Here is a 24067-nt window from a genome sequence, read left to right on the forward strand (position 1 = left end):
AGAGTCAAACCGACTAGGGCTCTTAAACATTTTTATTGCCTCAATTAAACTGATGTAGCAACAATGATTATATTAAGGAAAAGTAGTCTTTTAGAGGTAAGTTTCCACTGCGAGTTAAACATTTCCTCAAAGGAAAGGGTAAAAAGTTTACATCATGCTGAATGCAGAAAAGCTAGTATGACTCCAGAGAAAATTTCCCAGCATAATATTCAAAATCTGATCACTGAAAATAAGATAATTTGAATTCAAGACTCTTCAATGATTTACCCAGGATAGAGAACTGGATTTTTAATCAGGTTGAGGCAAATATTTTCCCCTGAAAGAACTGGAGACGCACCTGCTTATCTTCAGGCAGTTACTCTTGCTCCCTGAAACTGAGAAGCTGGTGAGCCCGGACAGCCCAGGACAGGGCCCAGGGCCGAGAGCAGCAGGAGGTGGGCCACATGTGCGAAGCCTCGGGCCCTGGCTGGTTCTGGGCAGGTAACGGCAAGGGCAGCAGGGCTTTCAGACAGCTGTCTGCTGTCCGGGAGGGGAGGTGGCCAGGGGAGTGCAGGGTGGGGCTGCCATCGGTCCAGGAGGCAGCACAGAGAAACTGCAGGTGGAGGTGGTGTTGGGGTGGGGCCTCTGGGTGTTCACCAGGCCTGAGTTTTACTCTTATCAAAGCTCTCGGTGACTCCTCACAGCTACACCCCCGGGGAGGCCGTGAGTATGTGAGCCGCTCATCCGCTAAGTCAAAGGCAAACCCAGGTCCCTGATTTTTCATTCTGAGCCCCAAGTCCATGCACACTGGACCAGAAAGGTTTAGACCAGCCAGAGGGGGACGGAGAGGTTTACCACCCAAGAAGCACCACCTGGAAATCTGGCTCCCACTTCAGCTCAGAGAAAACTAGGGTGGGAGGGTCACGGCAGCCACTCGAGTGCCTTGGGCATCACACCTGCCTGGCCAACTTCCGTGGGCAAAGACTGACAGGCTGGGTGCTCAGCTGTCCCTGGCACACAGCGATGCCCCTCGGTGGTAACCACAAGCCACGAACGACCCCTACTCTTTGTTATGCTTGGCCTCCCTGTGCATTTCTGTCATTATGAGAGGACTATCAACTCTCAAGATGGGGATACTGGGTCCCACGAACTGGCTGCACCTCGATATAGCATGGAGGAGATCTGGGGCAGTGTTGGCATGTCTGGTCCCTGTCCTCACCGAGCCCTGGGTGGCATGGTAAAGAGGCAGGCCCAGCCCCTCTGACCCCGCTCTCACCTCCCAGTCCAACAGACAAGAGACACAGGAAGAGCCACCGGGGGGTGAGCCCAGCTCCGGGCAGGAGGCAGATAAGGCACAACTGCTGAGAACTATTATTGGTCAAGAAAGCCGTCCCAGCCCCGCAGCCATGCCCCTAGGCAGGCTTGGTCCCTGGACTCACCCCAGAAGTGGGGAGTGAGGGAGTGAGGGACAGGGCTACAGGGCACCCATGTCCCGGCAAGATGCTCCAATCTTACTCAGCATCCCCACAGGACGCCGGTGCCCGCCACCCACCGGCCAGGCACCCATAGGCCCCCTCTCAAGGGTGGCCAGCGAGGGCATTTTCGGGGTACAGGCGGGAGAAGCGGCCGAGGGCCCAGATGGGGAAGACGTTCCTGTAGCTTGTGTAGCTGATGGCGCAGGACTTGTTGAAGACTCCGGAGATGTTTTCCTGAAAGGACACAGGGACGTAAACTCAAAGGCTCCACCACGTAGGCAAGGCGCTCCCTGACCCAAGAGCCCAGGTGGAGGGCTGGGCAGCTTGTGGGGAGAGTCAGCGAGGCAGAGCCCCAACAGCAGTCCTCCCCCCACATCCCAGCTCTCGGACCCCTCCACCTGCAGCACCCTCCTGCCTGGTCACCAGTCCTGCACAGGCGTGTCAACACCAGACTCATCCAGAGAGGGGGGTTAACCTCACATGACCTCGTGACCCCACGCCCACAAGGATTGGCAGTGAGGGGCCCATCAGGCAGAGCCTGAGGGCTTCCTCCATCCAGCGTCCTGGCATCACCAGCCCCGCCCCTCAAGCTAGTGCTTAGGTCTGCTTTCAACACAGGCCACTCGTGAGTCATGTCTCGGAATCTCAAATCCCCCCGCCCATGAGCCCCCCGTGAGGGACACAGGGCCAGGAGGGGATAGGAAACAGGTCAGAGCCCCCGCAGCATACCTGGGGCCAATCACCATTGGGGAGCTGTTTTCTGAGCAGACATCTGACTCCTCTCTCTAGGGCCTCTACATCAGGATGCCTGAGGAAGAAGAGGCAGTGAACACACCATCACCGCTCTGTGGATGAGACAGCCACTGGCTGCAGCCAAAACCTGGCCCTCATCCTCCACAGCCCAGCACGGGACAAAGACGTGAAAACCTAACCCTCCATGCACGAGGTATCGGCACCACTTGGGACAACCAGTGCACCTCAGGCCCTCGCTGCACAGCTCACCCCGAGAAGTAGAGGATGCAGCGAGTGAGAAGGCGAGCAGGCCAGGTGGGCAGCGCCTGAACATGGGCAATGAGGGACCCCACCTGTCCCAGACCTGCTGCTCTGGCCCTGCCATGAGGCACTGCTCTTCTGCACCCCCAGGAGAGGAGGAGGCCAAGCCCCTCTGCCCACTCGTGCTCAGGCCCCCTAAGAGCCACAGAAGCCACCAGTGCTAATCCTCGCTCATCTCACAGGTTCAGGACCAAACTCAGCTGTGGGAGGCAGACTGGGGGCCGGTCCCTGACCCCGTTCCCTGCTCACACTAACCTGGCCTAGCTGGTACGGGGTTTTAGGAAGATTCCCCAAATGGCCCCGAACCAACAGGGCAGCACAGACTGGGCTACTGTGCATGCCCATATATGCATACATGGGCATGTTACATGTGCATGAGTTTGTGTACCCATGTTTGCATGTCCGCACATGTACACCTCTGTGTGTACACCTGCCTATGCACACACATGGCTGAGCTCTACCGTGGAAACAGGCAGGACCACGGAGCACAGCTGTGGGTAGCGAGCCTCTTTGCAGGAACCCACTGATTCAGACAGACCTGTAACTCTGGACAAGGAACCCTGCAACCTCACCTCCTCCCATCCCTGCACGCAGAGCTCCGCTGCCCACATCCCGACCAAGTCCCCAAGTTCAGTGTCCTTCCTCTGTCTGCCCCCACCTGACGGCCATTAGCCCCATCAGGGCCCAGCACGTATTATGGATCTGGGACTGGGCACTCTGCACGTAACGCCGCTGCTCACAGGACTCGAAGTCCTCGCCCCAGCCTCCGTCCGCCATCTGCTGGGACAGCAGGAAGTCGCAGGCCTGGGTGACCTCTGCACAGGCAGTCCTGCAGACACCAGACACGAGACACTCACACAGTAGAAGTCCCAGGCCCCTGGGTTCTCACCCTGGCCGGGCCTCCTTAGGGCTGTGGGGAGGGGGGCTGCACTTGAGGTCACCCACCATGGATAAAGTGAAAATCTTTGTAGCTGCAGGCGGCCTCATTGCCATGAGCACCCCATGAACACCCACCCAGCCAAGCAGAATTGGATGAGGCCGCTGGACACAGCTCGGACTGAGGCCTCCGCCCTTCCCTCAACGCAACCCAGAGAGTATCCCGGACTGGAGCCACTCCCACTGTTTTAAAAAATGTAAAAACACCCCCAAAATCAAACATCAAAGGAAGATACTCCCCAGCAAAGCATCACACTGAGAAGACCCCATCCCACCAGGGGGCAAATGCCCGCACTCACCCGTCGCGGTAAATCTGCCCCATGCAGGCAAAAGCTTCCAGCCCGAACCAGGTGCCGTAGGTAAAGCAAACCCCCCAGGAGCTGGAGGGAGACACGGGAACGGAGGTTCAGCTGCCCAGGCCTCACTCAGCGGATGTGAGAGGACGGACACGTCCAGCATGGGGAGGCTGTGGTTATTTTCAAGAGAAACATCCGCGTGGCCTTCACAAGCCACACCAGCTGCAGAGCTTTAGACCCGTGAGGCAAGCCCGCCCACAGCCCTCGGGTACAGCTCGTCCACTGGAACCACGAGCAAGATAAGAACTGATCCAAACCCAGAGGGGAGGACGTGAATAATCAGACCCAACAAATAAGGCACAGGCCACTGAGCATGCCCCATACACTCGCCAAACACCGCCAGGGGGAAGGCCCGGCATTCTCAAGGGACAAGGTCCACCAGAAATCTGTGGCTGGCAGCCTCCTGCCAGAGACCTCTGGTGTAGCACACGCGCGCTGTGAGTGCAGCCGTGCCCGGGGCCGACACATCTCACTCACCCTTCCCAGGAGCCGTCAGCCCTCTGCTGCCGACGACAGAACTCCAGGCCCTGCTCGAGGGTCTCCCTGCAACACAGGAGGATGGCCCAGTGAACATTCCAGCAAAACAGCAATTTGCTCAGTTCTATCCAGTCTATAGTCTCAAAAAAAATAAGCATGGTGTCCCCTTAAAAAATATGTAAAAATAAACCAACGACTCAGAGAGGAGACACCAGCAACTATAGGACACAGGAGGGAGTTAAAGAAATGCAAGACGGAAGCAAACAGTGAGGGAGGAACCAACATTAGAAGCGGCTACAACAGGATCAGTATCCCTGAAAACAATGTCAGTGACAGGGGCTTGAGTAAATCACACAAGATGAAATTTTACAGAGAAATTTAAAAATCAGAGAGAAAACAAAAGATTTAGAGGACAGAGAAGCCCCATCGCAAGTCTAACTGGTACTTCAGATAAAGAGACCAGTTCTCTAGAAAGGCCAGAGAAGGGTACAAGCCCAGCCTGAGGTGCCGTGACCCTTGCCTTCGGGGCTCACCCCATGTCATCCGTCAGCTCCTGCAGAGCTGATGGGACATCACTCCTCTGACCGCATCGCGTGACACGCTGGCCTTCCTCTGGCCAGCAGAGTCCCTCTCTCTCGATTCTCTCCCCCTGCCGGCTTTCACAAAGCTGCACAGAGGCCCCCTGGGCCAAAAATGAAGGGTGGCCTCCAGCCAACAGTCAGCAAGCAAACAGGCCCTGAGGCTGACAATGCACAGGACTGGACACCTGCCAACAACTACACGAGCTCAGAGAAGATCTTCCTCAGTCAGTGCTCAGAAGAGACAGTGGTCAGCTGGTGACAGGGCCCAGAAGCTGGGAGGTGATCCCCGCACATTGTTTTAAGCCAATTCTGTAGCAGTATTGTTACTCAGTAATAGGAAACAAATACAGAGGTGAAGGTACAAATAAATTATATCAGTAATAAAAAGAGTAGTATGACTATAGGTATAATGGAAATCAAAGTTAAGATAAAATGAGAAAAGTTAAGACAACACATTTGAAATTTAAACAAAATATACACATTACCAGGAAAATTGACTTATCAAAAATGACCCCAAGAAGAAACAGAGATCCCGAATAGTCCTATAACTACTAAAGACATGAGTCAAAAATGTGAACTTTTCCCAGAAAAAGAACCCCAGGCCTATAAGTTTTATAAGTGAATTCTATTAAATTATCACGAACAAGCATTCTAATCTCACACAAACTCTTCCATGGACTAGGAAGAGGAGAAACACTCCCTAATTCATTGTAGGGACCCAGCATTAGCTTTTCACGGCCGGATAGGGAAGGCGAGGCACGTGCCTCCAGGGCTGAGCTATGTCACAGCTCGGCAGCCACGGGTGTGGATGCAAGATTCTAACTAAACATTGGGAACTGAACATGGTAGAGATATACTAAGTCAGGTTCATTCCAGAAATGCAAAGGTGTTTTAACATTAGAAAAGTCTACAAGAGTCATCCAGGACATTAGGAGATAAATACATAATCATCTCATAGACATTGAAAAATGACTTGCTAAACACAATACCTGCTCACAACAGAGGGAAAGAAACAACTTAACAAAATTATAAAAAAGAACTTTGTTACCCAGAAAAGAGGTTAACTACCAAAAACCTACCACAAATATCCTTCTTAATGGAGAAATATTAGAAGCAGTCCCCTTTAAAAAATCTTTACAACAAAGATGCCACTATTACTACTTTCCACAAAGAAAACTCCAGGCCCAGATGGAGTTTCCAAACATAAGGACAAAACAGCAGAAATCTCACAAATTCTTCCCGAGAACATAAAAAGAAAATATACTGTCCAGCATCGCTTCACAGGAGACCCTGACAGAGACATTATAATAAGGAAAATTACAGACCAGTTTCTCTTACAACCACAGTTGTAAAAATCCTAAACAAAACAGCTCAAATTTAACCCAACATATAAAAAGGAAAGCTTAGGACCAAACTGAGCTTCCACCAGGTTCACCATGAAACACACGACAGGGAATTGTCCCACACAGGAGCCAGCAGCATGTACCTGGGACACAGCCCGTCACTCCTGAACATCCTCTGTACCCAAAAGATAAACACCTGTTCACAGCAGGATGATTCTTAATAAGCACGAACAGCCCCACGGGCCCATGACAAGCATGGGGACACAGCGTGGCATCTGCACTCAGCACGCGTGCCGATGGCCAAGAACAGTGTGAACGGCTGCTCCGCAGGCCTCGTCTCCCGAGCAGGAGGCCGAGGGAAGGAAGCCAGGCCCGGGAGTCCCCACTTGGGTTCTCGGGTGCAAGAACCCAGCAGCCACAGAACCAGGAGGGGAGGGAGCTTCGGCAATGTGTGTGCCCCATGCGGCCGGCCACACATTCTGTCCACTTCACGACAGTTCCTCAGGCACCACACAGAGTCTGCATGCTGCCCTGCCCATGTCAGACTTCAACAACAAGGTTTAAAAATTACATGTCGGCCCAGCCGGTGTTACTCAGTGGTTGAGCGCTGGCCTATGAACCAGGTCATGGTTCGATTCCCGGTCAAGGCACATGCTTGCGTTATGGGCTCAATTCCCCAGTGTGGGGCATGCAGGAGGCAGCGGATAGATCAGTGGTCGGCCAACTCATTAGTCAACAGAGCCAAATATCAACAGGACAATGATTGAAATTTCTTTTGAGAGCCAAATTTTTTACACTTAAACTATATAGGTAGGTACATTGTTATTAACTTAATTAGGGTACTCCTAAGGCTTAGAAAGAGCCACACTCAAGGGGCCAAAGAGCCGCATGTGGCTCACGAGCCGCAGTTTGCCAACCACTGGATAGATGATTATCTCTCATCATTGATGTTTCCACCTCTCTCTCCTTCTCCCTTCCTCTCTGAAATCAATAAAGATATATTTTTTAAATAATAAATAAAATAAAACTACATGTGGACACAGGTGGAGCTAGGGGTATGGATCCGTAACATTATTAAGATGTGAAAAATAACTCGCTTCTGTTATAACTGTGCTCCTTGGAGCCCCCAGTACATGTCTGATGCATTTCAGGGCGTGCAACCAGGTGTAAACCCCTCTCATATCTAAATGAGCTTCCCTCCAGGGCCCCTTTATATGATGGGCTTCCTTAGAGGACAACAGCCCTCCATGTCTGTTGGCAGCGCCTGAGCTCTTGACCCAGCCGGGGGTACCTGTGGCTGAGCGGCGGGGCCCTTACCTGACTTCCCCCGGCCTGTGCTCCGGAAACTGGTTGTGGAAATGCTTCAGCGCCTGCATCACGGCCGAGGTGCATTCCACATACAAGTAGTCGATCATGATGTCCCCTGTGAAAGGGAAGGATCCAGGCCTGTGAGCTTCACCTCGGCGATTCAGGCCAAATCGTGAAGAACACGCACTGTAACATGCGGGGCCTGCAAGGCTCATCAAGAGCCTGACCCTTGCCTGGAGGAAGCGAGGAAGGTGTCACCTGTGACCAGCCCAGGGACACAGCCACCAGGTGGCACCTGCACAAGTGACCTGGTGACCGAGTGACCGAGTGACCTAGGCAGCGGTTCTCAACCTGTGGGTCGCAACCCCTTTGGCAGTCGAACGACCTGGGGTCACCTAAGACCATCCTGCATATCAGATATTTACATCACGATTCATAACAGTAGCAACATTACAGTTATGAAGTAGCAACGAAAGTAATTTTATGGTTGGGTCACAACATGAGGAACTGTATTTAAAGGGCCAGAAGGTTGAGAACCACTGACTAGAGGTCCATCTACTAGGACAACCAGGCCAGCAGAAGGATACAGTAGAGATGCACCCCACCCTGAAAACCCTCCACTGGATCATGTTTCAGTTACAGGAGGGGTACAGAGGCACAAAAAGTCGGGTCAGAGTAAAGAACTGGCCCTGACAGACCAGAACGAGAGACACAACACAAGGAACAGGGAGAGAGGGTACCCACCACACCTCCCCTGCAGGAGCATCAGGAAGCAGGGGGTCTCCATGGAGGACAGAGCAGGAGTCGGCCCAGCTCGGGCCAGAGCCGGCTGTGACTCTGCGACAGAACCACAGCTTTCCGTTTACGGCAGGGGCATCACAGTCAACTGTGGAGGTCAGGGAGCATGGAACGCTCCAGTGATTGGGGGGTTCCTTAAAGGATCTGCCATCATCCTCCAGAGCCTTTGTGGGCACTGCCCCTGGCCGGGGGAAAGACCTCAGGACTCTGGTCAGAGAATGTGCCTTCGGGCGGGCAGGGCCCGGGTTGTGCCCAGACGCCCTGGGCCAGCCACTCACCGAAGACCTCCGAGGGGTTAAGCAGCTCCAGCAGGTACCCTCCACGCTTGGTCTCGTAGGTGGCAAACCCCCCATCAGGGTTTCTCATGCTCAGCAACTAAAACCAGAGACCGCACATCGTGAGCGCTGAGCATGTGCGAGCAGCCGAGGCTAGGTGGGTGGGCTTTCGGAAGCACTCAGGGCTAAGCAGGGACGGCAGGGGTGAGCAGCAGGGTGAGTTTTCACATCAAACCAAGACTCTCAGGTGCCCTGAGCATGGGCTGCAACCTTTCTCAACCAGCTACACCATGAGTAACTGTCTGGGAACACACCCTGACACACTCACGCATTTGTAAGTCATGTATGTGCTGTGGAACCACGTGCCCTTTGCTGTACGACACGCACTGAAATGGATGTGCTGAAAGGCGTGTCCTCTTTTACCAGATACCCAGTGGAGACTGCCAGCCCCCCCGAAGGAGCCTCCAGAACTAGAGAGAAAACAGGGCCGCAGCAGCCACCCCAGACCAGCCCAAGGCTCATACACCCACTGGGAAGCGCAGGGCTCCGCACACACCCAGCCAGGACCTCCTGCTGGCCCAGCACAGGTGCCATCAGAGGACATGCCCCTCTGGCTCACGGTCTTGGCCCTGAGTGTTGGCTGGTACAGACCCTGTGGGAAGTACACGTGCGTGCACAGCTCCTCTGCAACACTAATGGGACCCAAGGGACCCCTGCGTGCACGGCGCCCCCAGCACCTGGGGAACAGAGCCCCATGCCCAGCAGCCTCACCACAGCAACAGCATCGAAGAGCCGCTCTCGCGGGACGTGCGTGGTGACAAAAGGACACTTTTCCTGCGTGAGGAGGATAGACTTCAAGGCCTCAGCTGTGCAGTCGGCGACGATCCAGCCACAATCCAGAGTACTGAAGGGGAAGCCGCCCTGGAGAGCAAAGACTGTGACTGGGGGGTGGATCACCCAAAGCCCCTGCACCCTCCACACCCGTGGGGAGCGACAGCCCCAAGCCACACACACGTGTACGGGCCTCCAGCTTCTAGCACAAGAACCCCACGGACTATAGCCTCTCCCCAGCGTCGCCCTCACACCCCATCACACGATGGGCACCAGAAAGGGCCATAGGCACCCTCCTGACCCCCGGGAGGACGCAGCCACAGCTGTCCACACTCACACACACGGAAGAAAACAGCCCCTTCTGCCCTCTCTCCTCCCCCCATCACTCTAATTCACAGCCCAACAGCTTATTTCACGTCCAGACGTGTATCTGTCTGGAAGCGTCTCAGGGCACAGACGTGCACATAGCATGGGAAGAGGCCACACGGCTCAGCTGCCTCAGCCATGCACCTCAGTCGGGGTGTCTCGGGAGCATCGCTGGAACCCCCACATGCATCCGTAAGAGCAAGAAGCCCCAGGACACCGAGGGAGGAGCCCCCCTGAAAGGCCCGACCCAGCTAACAGGCAGCCTCTCCCAGGGCCTGGGGCAGCAGGCACGACGCAGGTACCTTGCTCATCTGGCGGTAGTACTTCTGGTAATTGGGCGGGTTCTCTGGGACCTGGGAAGTGTACGAAGGGCATGCGTGGAAAGCACAGGAGGGAACATGTCACCACCACACCAGACACCGCGGCGGGGCAGGCACAGCAGGACATGGGGAGTCTGGTGCTGCGGCCCTCGAGGCATCACCCCCACGGCCCACCGCCCAGAGCCCTGCCCACTGCTGGGAAACACAATCAGGCACCCCTTGAGCTGGAGAGGGGGGGGGGGACCTCTGCCCATGGGAAGCCCCTCACAGCCCCCAGGGTTCACCTGTGAGGTCCGCAGGAACTCGTGCGCCTTCTGCAGGCAGGACCAAAACTCGGGCCTGTGGTGTGCGCCCGCCTGGAAGAGAGAAGAAGCTGAGCCGCTGGCCACAGGCGCCTGTGGGGTAGGCTGGTCTCCGGACGGCTGCCACCGCTGGGAACCAGGAACAAACCCACCCGGGGTCTTAGGTGTCTGCCGACAAGTCAGAAAGACGTGATGGAAAAATGGTGTGAGCAGGAGGGACGTCCACACCACACCCGCCCACCCACACTCACAGGGTCCTGACCTGTCCGCGGCAAACCCCACATACGCTAGCCCGGCCCCACATAGCCTGACCCCTCCTCAGGGCTCCCCAGGATTCCATGACCTCATTCCACCAGAATAAAAACACACTCCCGCTTCTCACTAGTGCATGCTCAGTGGCTCTTTTCAGAGTGTCCAGGAGAAGAGCCTGGAGCAGTCCCCACTGCCATGTCTCCCGGGGCAGCCTCTCCAGCCTCCCTGTTCCAGAAGCCTCCGAGCCAGCCCACCGCCCAGAAAAGACCCTGCTTCAGCCGATCCATCGCCAAGGCCTTGGAGCCCAGGAAAGCGAAGAGTCAGGGTCAGCAGGTGTTGTGTCCTGGGCCACAGGGGTAGGTGCACGAGATCAGCTGGAGGCCAGGGAACACGAAAACAGCCACGTACCTCCAGCAACGCCTGGATGGCGAACGAGGTGTCCCAGACCTGCGAGCCATTGGTGCCCTGCACACAAAGAGTGAACCATTGCAGCAGCCAGGCAGCGTCCTCCCAGCCACCCACTGCCTCTCGGAATCTGTCAGTGCCGGAGGCTCCCACCAGCTCCCGCGAAGAGGCAGGAGCACCCTTCAAAGCCCATGATGGCTTGCGGGGGCCGGTCCTGCAGGCAGCCCCACCTGCCTTCATCGGGCCGCCAGGCAGGAAAGGACTGTGTCAGGGTACTTCAGGGTTCCGACAGCCAACCCCTGTGGTCTCCACTGCCTGTGGCCTCTATCCACCCTAGGACAGCCTCTGGCCCTACTGTGATGACCAGAAACACCCCCCACTTCTGAGGTGGTAAGGCCTGGCTGAGGCCTCGAAGGGGCTAGGAAGGCCCCCTCAAATCCAAGCCGGGAGCCTGGTTCACTGGTCAACACTGAGGTCCCACCGGAGCACCGACGACCAAACCCCAGTGAGGCAGCGCAGGACTGTGACAGGCATGTGGATAACTGGGATGGGAGTGGAAACACCTGAGCCCAGACCACCTGCGGCGCTAACAACCGCAGGATCGGGGCCCAGTGGGATGTGTGGGAAGAACTCACACCACCAGGAAAACTGCCTGGCCAAAAGAAACCCGAAGGACATCAACCCTCGGGGCCTAACGGCCGATTTGCTGAAAATACAGGGCCCAGAGGAAGAAACCGGTCGGATCCAGAAGGTGGACCCTTTAGAGCAGCGGTTCTCAACCTGAAGGTCGCTACCCCTTTGGCGGCCGAACGACCCTTTCACAGGGGTCGCCTAAGACCATCCTGCATATCAGATTATTTGCATGACGATTCATAACAGTAGCGACAATTACAGTTATGAAGTAGCAACGACAATAATTTTATGGTTGGGTCACAACATGAGGAACTATATTGAAAGGGCCAGAAGGTTGAGAACCACTGCTGTAGAGGCAGGTGGCCAGGAGAGAAGGTACTTGGAAGATGGCTAGCAGAGAGCATCAGCCACTGGGCTCTAATCCGGATGCCCACAAGCCCAGCACAAACCACACTAAGGCATCCCTGACTCCGCGGTGGCAGAGACGTTTCCTAAAGACAAAGAAGCCCTCGAGCGCTGGGACGTGAAAGGGCAGTTGGCATGTTCTGAAAATCCTTTTACAAGAGACTGGCAGTGTGGGAGTCAGGCGCTGGGAGAGGGGCTCAGGGCCTGCCTGGAGGGCACCGAGGTGAGCTCTGCGCTGGGAGCGCTGGCCCAGGGCCCCTCCCAAAGGCCCAGTGGCCTGTGCACCCCAAGGCCCCGCTGGAACCTCTGCATTCCCACACTGAGCCCTGCGGGTTCAGCAGACAAAACCCCTCAGGGTGGCCCAACGGCTCCAAGGCCTGCTGCTTCCAGGGCCCCTGTAGCTGGAGGAGGTCAGCCCAGGAAGCCCTGCACTGTGGCATCCCACCCCAGGGTCACAAACAGAAAACATGCTGGGGGTCTGGGAGGTGGGGTGATGGCGTCAGATCACCTACACAAACCGATGAGACACCTGCAGAGAAAGGCGCAGGGGAGTGCATCTCAGGGCTGAGGGACGAAGCCACAAACCCTGAGGGTGGGAGCAGCTCCGCAGGTGCTAGGCTGGGGGCAGGGCTCTCTTCCTACCTGAGGCCTGCAGTTCATTAGTCAGGCCACTGTGCGGGCTCTGAGGTCACTTTCTGCTCCTGGCCTGCAGTCCTGAACTACTCTGGCTCACAGGCGCTCCCGCATGGTGGCTGCAGAACCGTGGAGGACTCTGACCCTCAGCGCTCCCACACCCCGAGGGCTCCAGGCTCTCCTGCACACTTCCCAGCCCTGGAGGCGCACCATGAACCCTCCGAGACAGGATGGAGGGCCTGCAGCCGCTCATCACACTGCCAGGCCTTGTTAGGAGTGATTTGTAAATCTCAACAAACCCACAGGCAGGAATGGTTGCAGAGGAAGCCGGCAGCCGGCCCTGCAGCTCTCACCTGCATCTTCATGCCATCGAGGCCCAGCCTGTGAAGAGAAAAGCCAGGTCAGGAAGCAGAGCACGAAGAGCTGGGAGTCAGGCGGTGCCCAGAGCCTGCATGGGCAGGAGACTTAGGACAGCCCCCTCTCCCCAGCCGGGTGAGAGGGCAGCAGGAGACCCCTCCAAGGCACAACCCATAACTGACCAGCTCTCCTTGTCACCAAAGCCTTCCTGACATTCGCCTGAAGCTGCCCTGTCCGCTCACAGGCTTCCTGGTTCTGCCTCCTAGAAGCACCCAGTTTGCACTAAGGGGTGAACCTTTCCACTCAAACACAACCCTCCTCAGCTTCCACGACCCTGAAACTATTGGTTCCAGCATCACACCAGACGCCATGGCACCCTCGCTGGGACATGAAGGTGGAGATAGTCACACGCCTGCCGCTGCGGCTGCGGGGCCCTCAAACATCTGCTCTGGGCTCTCAGCCACGCCAGTCAGACAAAGGGTGAGACCAACCAACCGGGCCCTCCCCCCACACTCACCAGAGGTAGTCGGGGATCCTGGAGACGTGCTCCTGGAAAGCGCAGGAGGCCGGCCCGTCCACGCGCCAGCGCACGAGCATGTTGATGGTTTTTGAGATCTGCAGGAGGCGGGACTGTCAGGGCTCTGCTTCACACCAACCCCACCGAGGGCCCAGCACAGCCCCCACAGGCCAGGCCGGGCCTTCTGGTCTACCCCACGTTTCCCAAGCACACGCTGCTTCCAGGCCTGAGAGACAGAGCCCCTGTGGTGTCCAGGAAACCTGGTCTCCGAGGGAAGTGGGAAGGGGCAGAAGGTGTGCGCAGAGGAGGGAGGGAGACCTGTAAGAGGTGTGAGCCCAGGGAACTGGCAAGTGAGCAGGGTGGGCTTGGGAAACATGGGCTCCTGGGGACAGAGGGGCACAGGGGAGATGCAGGCCAGACCTGCCTGCTCAGAATGGCATGTTCTAGAGGCCCAGACCTTCCACTCTGGGATCTCCTAAGGCAAGATCCAACTAAAGCCTACATCTAACTTAAGTCAGACGTGCTTTACGCACATTAATCAAAGCCGAGCGTCACGGTGCTGCTAAAAGGAACACAACTGACTGCGCTGTGGGGCATCAGCATTTTCGATCCACTGGGGTCCCCTGAGGCCCAGAAAGTGCCTGGGAGCAGGGTCGGGAGCGGGGCTGGGCGGCACTGCACCGACTGGGCGCACCTCACGAAGCCCCAGTCACGCCCCGCCAGGGCTCAGAACTGCTCTGCCTCCTGCACCCGTCGCCCATGGCCTTGAGCCGGCCTCCCCGACCCTGCACTGGCCGCTGTGCACCTGGCCACAGGGTCCCACAGGTGTGTCCACACCTGGCCCCACAAGGCAAAGCCAGGTCAGGAGCCCAGAACCTCAGAGCAATGAGAGTTCCACGTCACGGGGCTTGGCAGGATCCAGGAATGGAACCCACGCACCCCTGCTGCTCTAACCCCCGTACGAGAAGGGCAGATAGGAGTTACTAGGAGTGGGGCTGGCCAGAAAGATCCTGAGAAAGTGGCCTCAAAGAGCAGTGTTCAGACACACTAGGTCAGCGGTTCTCAACCTGTGGGTCGCGACCCCTTTGGCGGCCGAACGACCCTTTCACAGGGGTCGCCTAAGACCATCCTGCATATCAGATTATTTACATGACAATTCATAACCGTAGCAACATTACAGTTATGAAGTAGCAACGACAATAATTTTATGGTTGGGTCACAACCTGAGGAACTGTATTTAAAGGGCCAGAAGGTTGAGAACCACTGCACCAGGTGGTGGGGGTGGGGGGAGGGCCAAGCACACAGGTGGGGACTAAATGGGGTCCTGTTGGAGCAGAGGGTCGCCTGCAGAGAGTCCCTACTCCCAACCCCAGAGCCCGGTCTCTGGGCCTTCCTCCTTGGGTCCTCGCCCACCCCAAGCCTGCAGGCGAGTGCCCACTCAAGGCTGACACCCAGCGATTAGTGGCACTGACCGGGCCAATGCTGATGCACTTGGTGAAGCGGTCATCGGCCACAATGTGCTCATACAGCTTCCGGATGGCCCGCTGCCGCAGGCTGGCGCTGTGGTGGCGTTCGTACAGGTTGAGGATTACTGTGGGGGCAAGGGCATCAGCAAGCACAGGGCACAGAGGAGCTCCTGGCCTCAGCCCAGCCAGGCACAGGGCCACTTGGGCCCTTCCAGCCTGCCCTGCTCTGCCTTCCTTTCTGCTGTGCCCCATGCCCTTCACACCCCACACCCTGCCTGCCCCCACACATTGGCATGCTGCCCTGCCATGTTAGGAGGACTCCGTGAGTAGAAACCCAGTTGACAGGACAGGGACCCAGCGACCACCCAGGGCCCCGCACACCGCATGCAGTGCCAGTCTCCCGGGAGTCCCACAGGGAGGTGAGCCTGGACTGCAGTCTCTCCCCCAAGGAGGAATGACTGCGCCCTCCAAGGCCCTCAGCTCCCAGTTCTCTCATCTAGGGGCCCAAGCCCCAGGATCACTCCAAGGGCAGGGCAGGTCTGCTGGGCACGAGGCGCACACAGCCGGCTCCTCACCGCATGACCCACATGACGATGAGAGAGTAAACTCATCGCCACCTCCGGTGTCAGCTGACCCCAGGGAGGCCCAGCCAGCCCCAGGGAAGCACCCACCATACATTACACGGAGCAGCCAGCTGTGCGGCGTGTAGAGATCGTCAGGGGCCACGTTGTTCCTCTGCGCCGGCCAGTCGATGCTGGCATAGTCCTCCACATAGAGCTCCTGGGGACGACAGCACCTCAGCACCCACTGCCTACAGCTGTCTTCTCCCTCTGCCCCCCGAGGGCACGCCCTGATCCACACCCCGCACCCCCACCCACCTCAGGGCCTGCTTCCCAGGGACAGGTGCCTGCGCCCCATCCCACCACAAGAGGCCCTCTGGGCAATTCCTAAGGGGAAAGGGGAGGGAGGCCTCACCCTAACCCAGGGGTGGGCAACCTCTGGCACCCGTGCCAAACATGGCACGCCAGTAACTTTCGCTGGCACATGAAACCCTCTCTTATAATCAATCTTCCATTTACAATTTTTTTCTTAATATCGACTTTTTTATTTTTCAGATAAATTCAGTGTAGGTGCATCTTAGATAAATAATTTTACATAACAGATATACGTTAAAAATAAATGTATTTTTCATCATCATATACTGTGTTTTTGTCGCTCAAATGAATTTTATTATTTCTTCAAGGTTCTTCACATACCTACACCTTAAGAGATATCAAGTAGGCGTAACATGTTCTCAAAAAATTAGGGTTGGCACGCAGAAGAATTTTGAGTCGGAGATTTTGCTGGTTTTGGCACGCACTCACAAAAAGGTTGCCCACCCCTGCCCTAACCTCGGGGGGCTCAGCGCTGCAGGCCCATGGGACCAGGCGAGCACAGCCGACCTTGAGGATGACCCAGGCCCAGGTCCTCACCTGGCGCAGGCTCTGGACCAGCGGGTCCTCCTCAGCATTCAGCCGGGTGGCATAGCAGTAGCTCATGGGCAGGTAGACCTGACGGCAGTGGCACCAGAGTGTGGAGGGGTGTGCAGGCATCCAGTCAGGAAACAGCCTGGGGGGGCGGGGGGGGGGGCAGTGGATAAGCAGGAGCCCCAGCCCCGCCATCAGCACCACCACAGCCCCACGCCCCCCAAACATGGACTCAGAGTGGCCGAGCACAACCATGCTCTCAAGGGAAGCGGTCAAACCCCCTCCCTGGGCGCCCCAGGGTGCAGGCCACTTCTGGTTCAGCCAAATGCATCCTGAAGCCAGGAGACTGCGGTCCTAAGGTTCAGGACTGTCTGTGGTTTCTCTGTAGTGGCAGACAAACCACGGTAACATGGAACGTTAATAGTGAGAAACGGGTGAGGGGTCTCTGGGACAGGTCTGGATTACCTTCGCAACTTTTCTGGAAATTGAAAACTATTCCAAAATGAAAAGTTTACTTAAAACGGTTAGGCCTGAGCCTTTGATCGTGACCTCCACACATGTGTCTTCTGACATCAGCATAGCCAGGCCACCTTCCCGGGTGGGTGAGTACCGGGGGTATTTTTTCTACCCTCCCCTTCAAGCCCTCGTCCTCATATTCGGGGCCCTTACACACTGCTGAGGTTCACGTCCAATTGGCAAGCCCGCCAGTGAGGAATGCTGTAATGGCCCCAAGACACGCGCCGTCCCCTTCCAGATTGGCTAACCTTGAGTAACAGAGCCCCTCCGCCCACTTCACTTTGCTGTCCCTCTGCCACCACCACCCCACCTCATGGCTGTGGAGGCCGGCCCTCTGCCCTTCCAGCAGAACCCCGCTGTCACTCCCCAGTGGCCCCTTCACCATGTGCCCTTCCTCCACCAAAGTCATCTAACACAAGCCCCTCCCCTCCGCAACCTCCCCGATGCTCCCTGAGGGACCACACCCTGCTGACAGTGCTCCAGGGGCCCTGTAACAGCCCAGCAGGGTGACCCACCCACCACTTGGCCCAACTCAGGGCACCCCTATCCTTCCTTCCAATATTCTTCAGGCAGGAACCGAGGGCCCTGTCATTCCATTCAGTAAGGCAGCAGGGACCGGGCTGCCATGACCCCGCAGAGGCGAGCCTACCACATCTCCGGGAACAGGGTGTTGAGGCCTTCCCAGCTGTAAACGTTCAGGACGGCCAGCCAGAATTTCCCCCAGGAGGGGATGGCCACAGCTCCACCTGGAGAGAGAACAAGCCCATGTTATCTCCCTCCAACTGGACCCTCGGGAGTCATGCGTGCCCTTCTTGTCTGAACTGAGAGCAAAGGCTTCCAAACCCCACACAACAGCCACGGGGTCGGTCAGCAGCTTCCCCAACATGAGTGTGTGCAGCCCCAGGAGAGGCATTCACAGCCCAACCTTCAGGAAGGGGACACACAGGCAGCTACCTGGGAAGGTGAGGGGCCCAGATGCACACAGCAGCCTGTATCACATGGGCCTGGAGGCGATGAGGGGCAGTGAGCGCACATGCTCGGCCTTCTCTTAGGGCCACTTATGGCTGCCCCTGACGCGTGTCCCCACTCAGCAGGCAGGGCGGCCACTCAGCAGGCAGAGCGGGACTCCAATCTGGCTGTCAGTGACACTCTGGCCCAAGTTGGAGCCACACCAGCAGCACAGGTCCCAGGCACAGAAACACCATCCCAGCTGTGCTTCACAAGGAGGCCTCGCCCAGACTCACGTGTTCAGAAGTAAAAAACGCAGGAGCCACCAGGGAAGCAAGTGTGGCCCAAACACATTCCCTCCCTAGGCAAGGAGCCTGAAAGCAGCTGGTGAGACCAGAAGCTAACGAGGAAGTCACTGCAAGCGCGACACGTGAGAAGACTGTGGGATTTCATTAGGATGCACACAGGTTAGGGATGGCTCCCAGAGGACGGACATCCCAGGTGCCAGGGGAAGGATGAGGAGGAACTCCCACAGCAGTGGGGTGGGGTGGAAGGCAGGATCCCAGGCAGAGGGAGCAGCATGCAGAGCCCTGAGGCGCGAAGGGACTTCCAGGAGCTGACAGGAGCCCCTGTGTGTGAGCACCGGAGCAGGAGGACAGGTGGACGGAGGAGTGGCCACGAGAGACAGGTGGTGAGGCCTGCCAGGCTCTGGAGAGCAGCAAGAAAGGTCTCAAGTCCGCGGGAGCCATGGAGCCGCCCCCGGGCTGCAATGAACAGCCTTCAGAGCACACAGGCAGGGGGAGAGGTGCTACCTGCTAGAGCCCACCCCGCAAACAGGAGGGTATATGGTTATCTTAATTTGCTTTTTCAAAAACTACTGGTAAGGTTACACCGTTTCTACTTCTCTGCTTTGATGAATTCCCTATTCACGTGTTTCGCCCACTGTTTCAGGTGAAGGGGCATCTTTCTATTTCTCATTTGCAAGAACTCATTAAGCAAAGTAGCCTGGACCCTCAGCATGTGCTGTGCAGGGCATACCTTTCTTGTGAAGAAGGTTCCGTGCTCGTACCAGGTCAGGATCGTCAGGCCCAACACCCAGGATTCTCAGGGACACATAATTGAGTGCCGTCCCAAACACCGTGGACTTGTCCTCAATGTGCCTATAGGAGCGGGAGGCATGGCGGGAAAGTGACATCTTTTACTACTTCTAAGAAATTAAGCAATGCTTTCAGTTCAATGTCCTCAGGAGGTGATGAGGGGCAGTGAGCACACATGCTCGGCCTTCTCTTAGGGCCACTTAGGGCTGCCCCTGACATGTGTGTCCCCACTCAGCAGGCAGGGCGGACTCCCAGCTGGCTGTCAGTGACACTCTTATCCAAGTTGGAGCCACCCCAGCAGTACAGGTCCCAGGCACAGGAATGGAACACATCCTACACTGACATAACAGGACAACACAAGAAACACCCAGAACAGCCACCTCCCATGACAACCAAAACCGGCCCTGCAGAACCTGCCTGCCTCCTCTGCTTACTTCCCACACCTCAATCAACATAATCCATCTAAGCCCCATTCAGCACCATGGCACACAGAACACAGTGCAGGGCAACGTGTAAGGGCACGCTACCACCCTGTGCAGTCATACAGCACTGGTGACACCTCAGCATCTGTCATGACGTGCTGAGACCCAGAGGCCAGAGCTGGGGCTCACAGGCCTGTTGAGAAAGGCTGAGCTGTTCCCCTAGGGTTCTGTAATGGGGGCCGGTGGTATGGATTTGGCCCACCAGAGCCCACAACCAGGGTGGGCAGGCAGGTGGCCACCTTGGGGGAGGGTCCTGATCCCAGAGCAAGCCCTGCCACAGAAAGGCAGGCTGAGACGAGGGAGAGCTGGCCAGCCCCAGCTGCACCTGTTGCCACCCCAGAGTCAGACAATTTCCTTCTGCCTTCGTGATAACAGCCAGATAGTTTTCACTGCAGGTGAGGGTCTCAGGTCCCTAAGCCGGTCATGCAACCAATTTATAACACAAGCTGGGACACTGACCACTCCCCCATCCATGCCAGGTTCACAGTTACAGTCACCCCGCCCCTCGACAGGTGCATGTCCTACACAAGAACATCTGTGCACATGTATGCACACATGGGCAGTGACAGGGCCGAGCAGACTCACAGGCCCCAGCCGCCGTCCGGGAGCTGCACTGACCGCAGGTACCGCACCATCTCTCCTTTGTATCCAGCTGGCAGAGGGATGCGCGCCACGTGGCATGTGATCAGGAGGCCTGTGTGACAGAAAAGACGTCTGGTCCTGGGAGCAGGCACTCGGCACTGCGAATCCCGGCCCCTTTCCTCCTGAGGACCCCTCCTGACAGGGAGCTATTCCCAAGGTTCTCCTTCGCACAGAAACAAGCCTGGGAAGGCTACTCCTCTGGACCTCGAAACCAGTGCTCACCACAGTGATGCACATATGTGCACATATGTTCAAGCCAGATTCCCATCCTCTCCATGTCACAGGTGAGGTGGCCAAGGCATCTGAAGTCCTATCGCCTTGCCCAGGGTTAAAGCAGACCAGGGGAAGAGTCCCCACAGGCTCCAGGTGGGCCGAAGAGAAGACAGAGCCCTTGACTTGCTCCCAAGGGCAATTTCATGCCAAAAGACTAATTGTTTCTTTAGAGAAACATTTACAGGATGTAGGAGTTTTCTGTTTTTGTTTTCTTAGGGTGCAATAGTCTTGTCCAGCCAAACTAATTCCGTGCCAGGAGGGCCTAGCAGCAATGTTCCTGGCACTCACCAACCCGAACTTGTAGCTCACCTGGTTGAGCTCCTTCAAGGTGCGTCCACATGCCAAAGCAGCCAACAGAGAGCTTAAAGATACCCACTGACCACCCTGCCTGCAACCAGCACCTTTGCACAGGCTCAGCCCTCCACCTGGCATGCCTGGGACGCAAGACCCACCCCTCCCCCACCCCCAGAGCACCCTTGCTTCCCTTGTCACAACACTGGGCTGGCAGTGCCTTCACCCCCCTCTCCCAGCACCAACACCAAGATAACTAAGGTGCAGGGTAACCCCTCCCACCCCAGCCCTTTTCCACGTGAGCTCCTGGGTGCAATCCTGCTTGCTCATTCACACCACAGACATACACCAAGGGCTTGAACCAGGTCAGGCCAGTACCCCAATGATGCCCCAGGGTCGCCTCGCCCACGGGCCCGGGGCAGCACCCTCCTACCTGGCAGGAGGAAGAGTGGGCCGCCATAATCACCCGCCCAGTGCCCGTCCTCGGCCTGCAGCCCCATGTAAAATGTCATCCCATTCAGAGCCCCCTCATGGGCCGTGTGGGCTTTGGACAAGTCTTTAAAGTAACTCCCCTGCAAAAGAAAAGAGAGATGAGACCTCAGGGGGTCTGTGGCCAGGCTAAAGGAGCCCTCATCACTTACAGCCCAAGCCGAAATAATGAATCTGAATTACTTTAAAAGTCTCAGCTGTTTCAATTAAAAAAATGTGAAACTCTTTGATGATGGCATTACCATCTCAGCAAAGTAAAAGGACAGCTGTGGACTCTCATGGTTTCGCTTTCCAGACAAACATATTTGCAAATTTCTTCACAACTTCTCCAAGTGTCCAAGAGCGTGGTGGGGCGGGGGCGATGCCCATGCAAACCTGAAATTCAGGCCTCTCTCTCACAGGAAGGGGCCAGAGGACCACACAGCAACTGGCGGCCCGGGCACAACCAGGAGACCCATTTACACTGCATACTCTCTGACTAGCTGAATTTCTTCTATGACATTCACTGGATCAAAAATATTTTTTCTGCCCTGGCCAGGTGGCTCGGCTGGTTGGGAGCGTCCGCGCATGCCCCAGACGGTTGCAGATTGGATTCCCAGTCAGGGCACACACCCAGGTCGCTGAGGTCAGCGGTGGGCTCTGCCTTATGGGGTCCCCCTCTATGATGTTCCTCTCTCTCTCCCTCCCCTTCTCTCTAAGTTCAGTAAGAACACATCCTCTGGTGAGGATTAAAAACACACACAAACCCAACAACATTTTTTTCTGAATAATAAAAAAATAAAATAGAGCAGTTTCTTACCGACGACTTACTGATAGAGGAATTGAAGCAAAGGGGTTCATTCAACTCACGCCCTATATATATACCAGCTGATTCCCGCAGGAACCAGCCTCAGTGGCATGTGGCCCCGGCCACTTCCCACTTCAACAAGGAAGAAGACACCCTCCACGGGCAGCTTTTGGAAACTCCCTGCTGGTTCCCGGTGCTCCCGGCTAAGGATCAGGGACGTGAGCAGGAGTCCCCGGCTGTGTGGGAAGCCCTCGAGCACCCACCGTGTCCAGTCCCAGGGAGTGAGCTTCCAGCGCTGTCTGCCCGCGGCCGGGGTGGTCCTCTTCTTGCAGGTAGGTCCACACCTGCCTTCCCCTCTCATTGCTGAGTCGCCAGCGGCTGAGGTCAGTGGCGGGCTCTGTCTTATAGGGTCCCCCTCGACGACGCAGACACCTGGAAACGATCACGAGTGGTCATCCTGCCTCCTCTTTAGCTCAGAGCCCGGAGGTCTCACCTCCAGCAACGCGCAGGCAGGAAACACTCTCAGCGCCACTCCGGCCTCTCGCTGCTGCCCCGTTATCTGTCGTGGCAAGCGGAGGCGCCAGCCACCAGGTTCCCCAGCACCCCCACCCCACCCGGCTCTCCTCGGCCCCGACCCCAGGCGGTCCCCGCCCACGCGGGACCTCCTCCGCGCCCCGACCGCGCTCTCCCGTCTGGTGGGACACCCAGCGCGAGGACTCACGTGCCCTCGGTCATGACTGCCGCCGAGATCTCTGCAACTTGCACACGGAGCCGGGACCCACCGCAAGTGAGCCTCCGCACTACGCGGGCGCGCCACCCGCTATCACGCGAAGTGCAGTGGGAAGATGCCCGTACAACCAATAAGAACGCCGCAGGGGTGGGCCCTCGGCCGTGCCCAGCCACTGCAGTGGTGGCGCGGGAGACGCCCCACGGGGCGGAGGCGGAACCTGAGTCAAGAGGGCGTGGCCTGGGACAAGGGGTGGGATCTGGAGTGGGACCTGGGGTGGGACCTGGGGTGGGACCTGGGGTGGAATAAGGCGGGGCGAGGCGGGTCCTGGGCCTGGTGGGCGGGGCATGGATGAACAGGGCGGGGCCGGGGCGGGAGGAGGCCCCCTGTGTGGGCAGGGACAGGGCGAGGGGGACTGGCGAGTGGGCCAGTGGGACCTGGGGGCGGGGCGGCGCGGACCGCCAGTCACGCCGCTTTCCGGTGGGGCGAAGCTCCGCCACCAGGGCTGAGGAGGAGGAGTGCTCGGCGGGGCGGAGTGGCCCCCGTGAGGTGATGAGGAAGGTCCCGCCCCCGAGGGTCCCGCCCCGCCGGAGTTCCGGAGGGCGGATGGCTGGCGGTGGGGAGCGAGGCCCGGAGCCCAGGCCGGGCTGGAGGTGCGCGAGTGCGGGAGGGAGTTTGCTCAAGCAGCGAAGGTTGGAAGTTTTCAACTTAGATTGGGGGGCATGTTACGACAGATGCCATGAGACATTCGAGTGGATGCGTTGAGTAGGCTGGTGTTCTGGTAAGAGGACAAGGCTAGTGAACTGGGGATGCATTTGTTTTCAGGTGATATTTGGAAACGTAAGATTAGATGAGATCAACTGCAGTGGTGAGATCAACCTTCCTAATGCCCGACCCTTTAACCCCTAGAGTGCCGGGGAGCATGATCACGCTCCTCCTGCCTTGTCACTATTAGATGCTAGTAGTTCACTCTTTATTGACAAATGGCACCTAAGTGCAGATTACTTATGATGCTGAATGTTTGTCGTTCTAAAATTGACCACTGGCATTTATCTACCTAATTTTCATAATTTTTTTTCCTAAACTGCTGTAAAATCAGCAAAAATGCCTTGGCAATTTTAGCATAGATCCTAGGATATTGGTTGGCACTCAAAGGGTTAATACAGTTCCTCATGTTGTGGTGACCCCAATTTCATTGTTACAAATTGAACATAATTAAAGCATAGTGCTTAATCACAAAAACAATATGTAATTATATATGTGTTTTCCAATGTTCTTAGG

The 24067-nt window shown here is 56.7% G+C and overlaps 1 protein-coding gene across 1 annotated transcript; it reads right to left on the reverse strand.

Annotated features, from left to right (window-relative positions):
* Nucleotides 1-15: 15 nt before the first annotated feature.
* On the reverse strand, nucleotides 16-22878 carry LSS (lanosterol synthase). The gene is made up of 22 exons (XM_081088393.1): nucleotides 22781-22878; nucleotides 22323-22491; nucleotides 21217-21355; nucleotides 20163-20271; nucleotides 19037-19158; nucleotides 17700-17796; nucleotides 16541-16676; nucleotides 15740-15848; nucleotides 15075-15193; nucleotides 13603-13700; nucleotides 13082-13109; nucleotides 11061-11117; nucleotides 10383-10454; nucleotides 10081-10131; nucleotides 9353-9502; nucleotides 8585-8681; nucleotides 7518-7623; nucleotides 4277-4342; nucleotides 3743-3823; nucleotides 3166-3336; nucleotides 2184-2262; nucleotides 16-1688 (listed from the first exon to the last, which is right to left on the reverse strand). Exons 1-22 carry the CDS (start codon nucleotides 22792-22794, stop codon nucleotides 1557-1559), a joined length of 2202 nt encoding a protein of 733 aa, XP_080944519.1. The 5' UTR covers nucleotides 22795-22878; the 3' UTR covers nucleotides 16-1556.
* Nucleotides 22879-24067: the final 1189 nt, after the last annotated feature.

Source organism: Myotis nattereri, assembly GCF_964212035.1.
Source record: "Myotis nattereri genome assembly, chromosome: 3".
Lineage (NCBI taxonomy): Eukaryota > Metazoa > Chordata > Mammalia > Chiroptera > Vespertilionidae > Myotis > Myotis nattereri.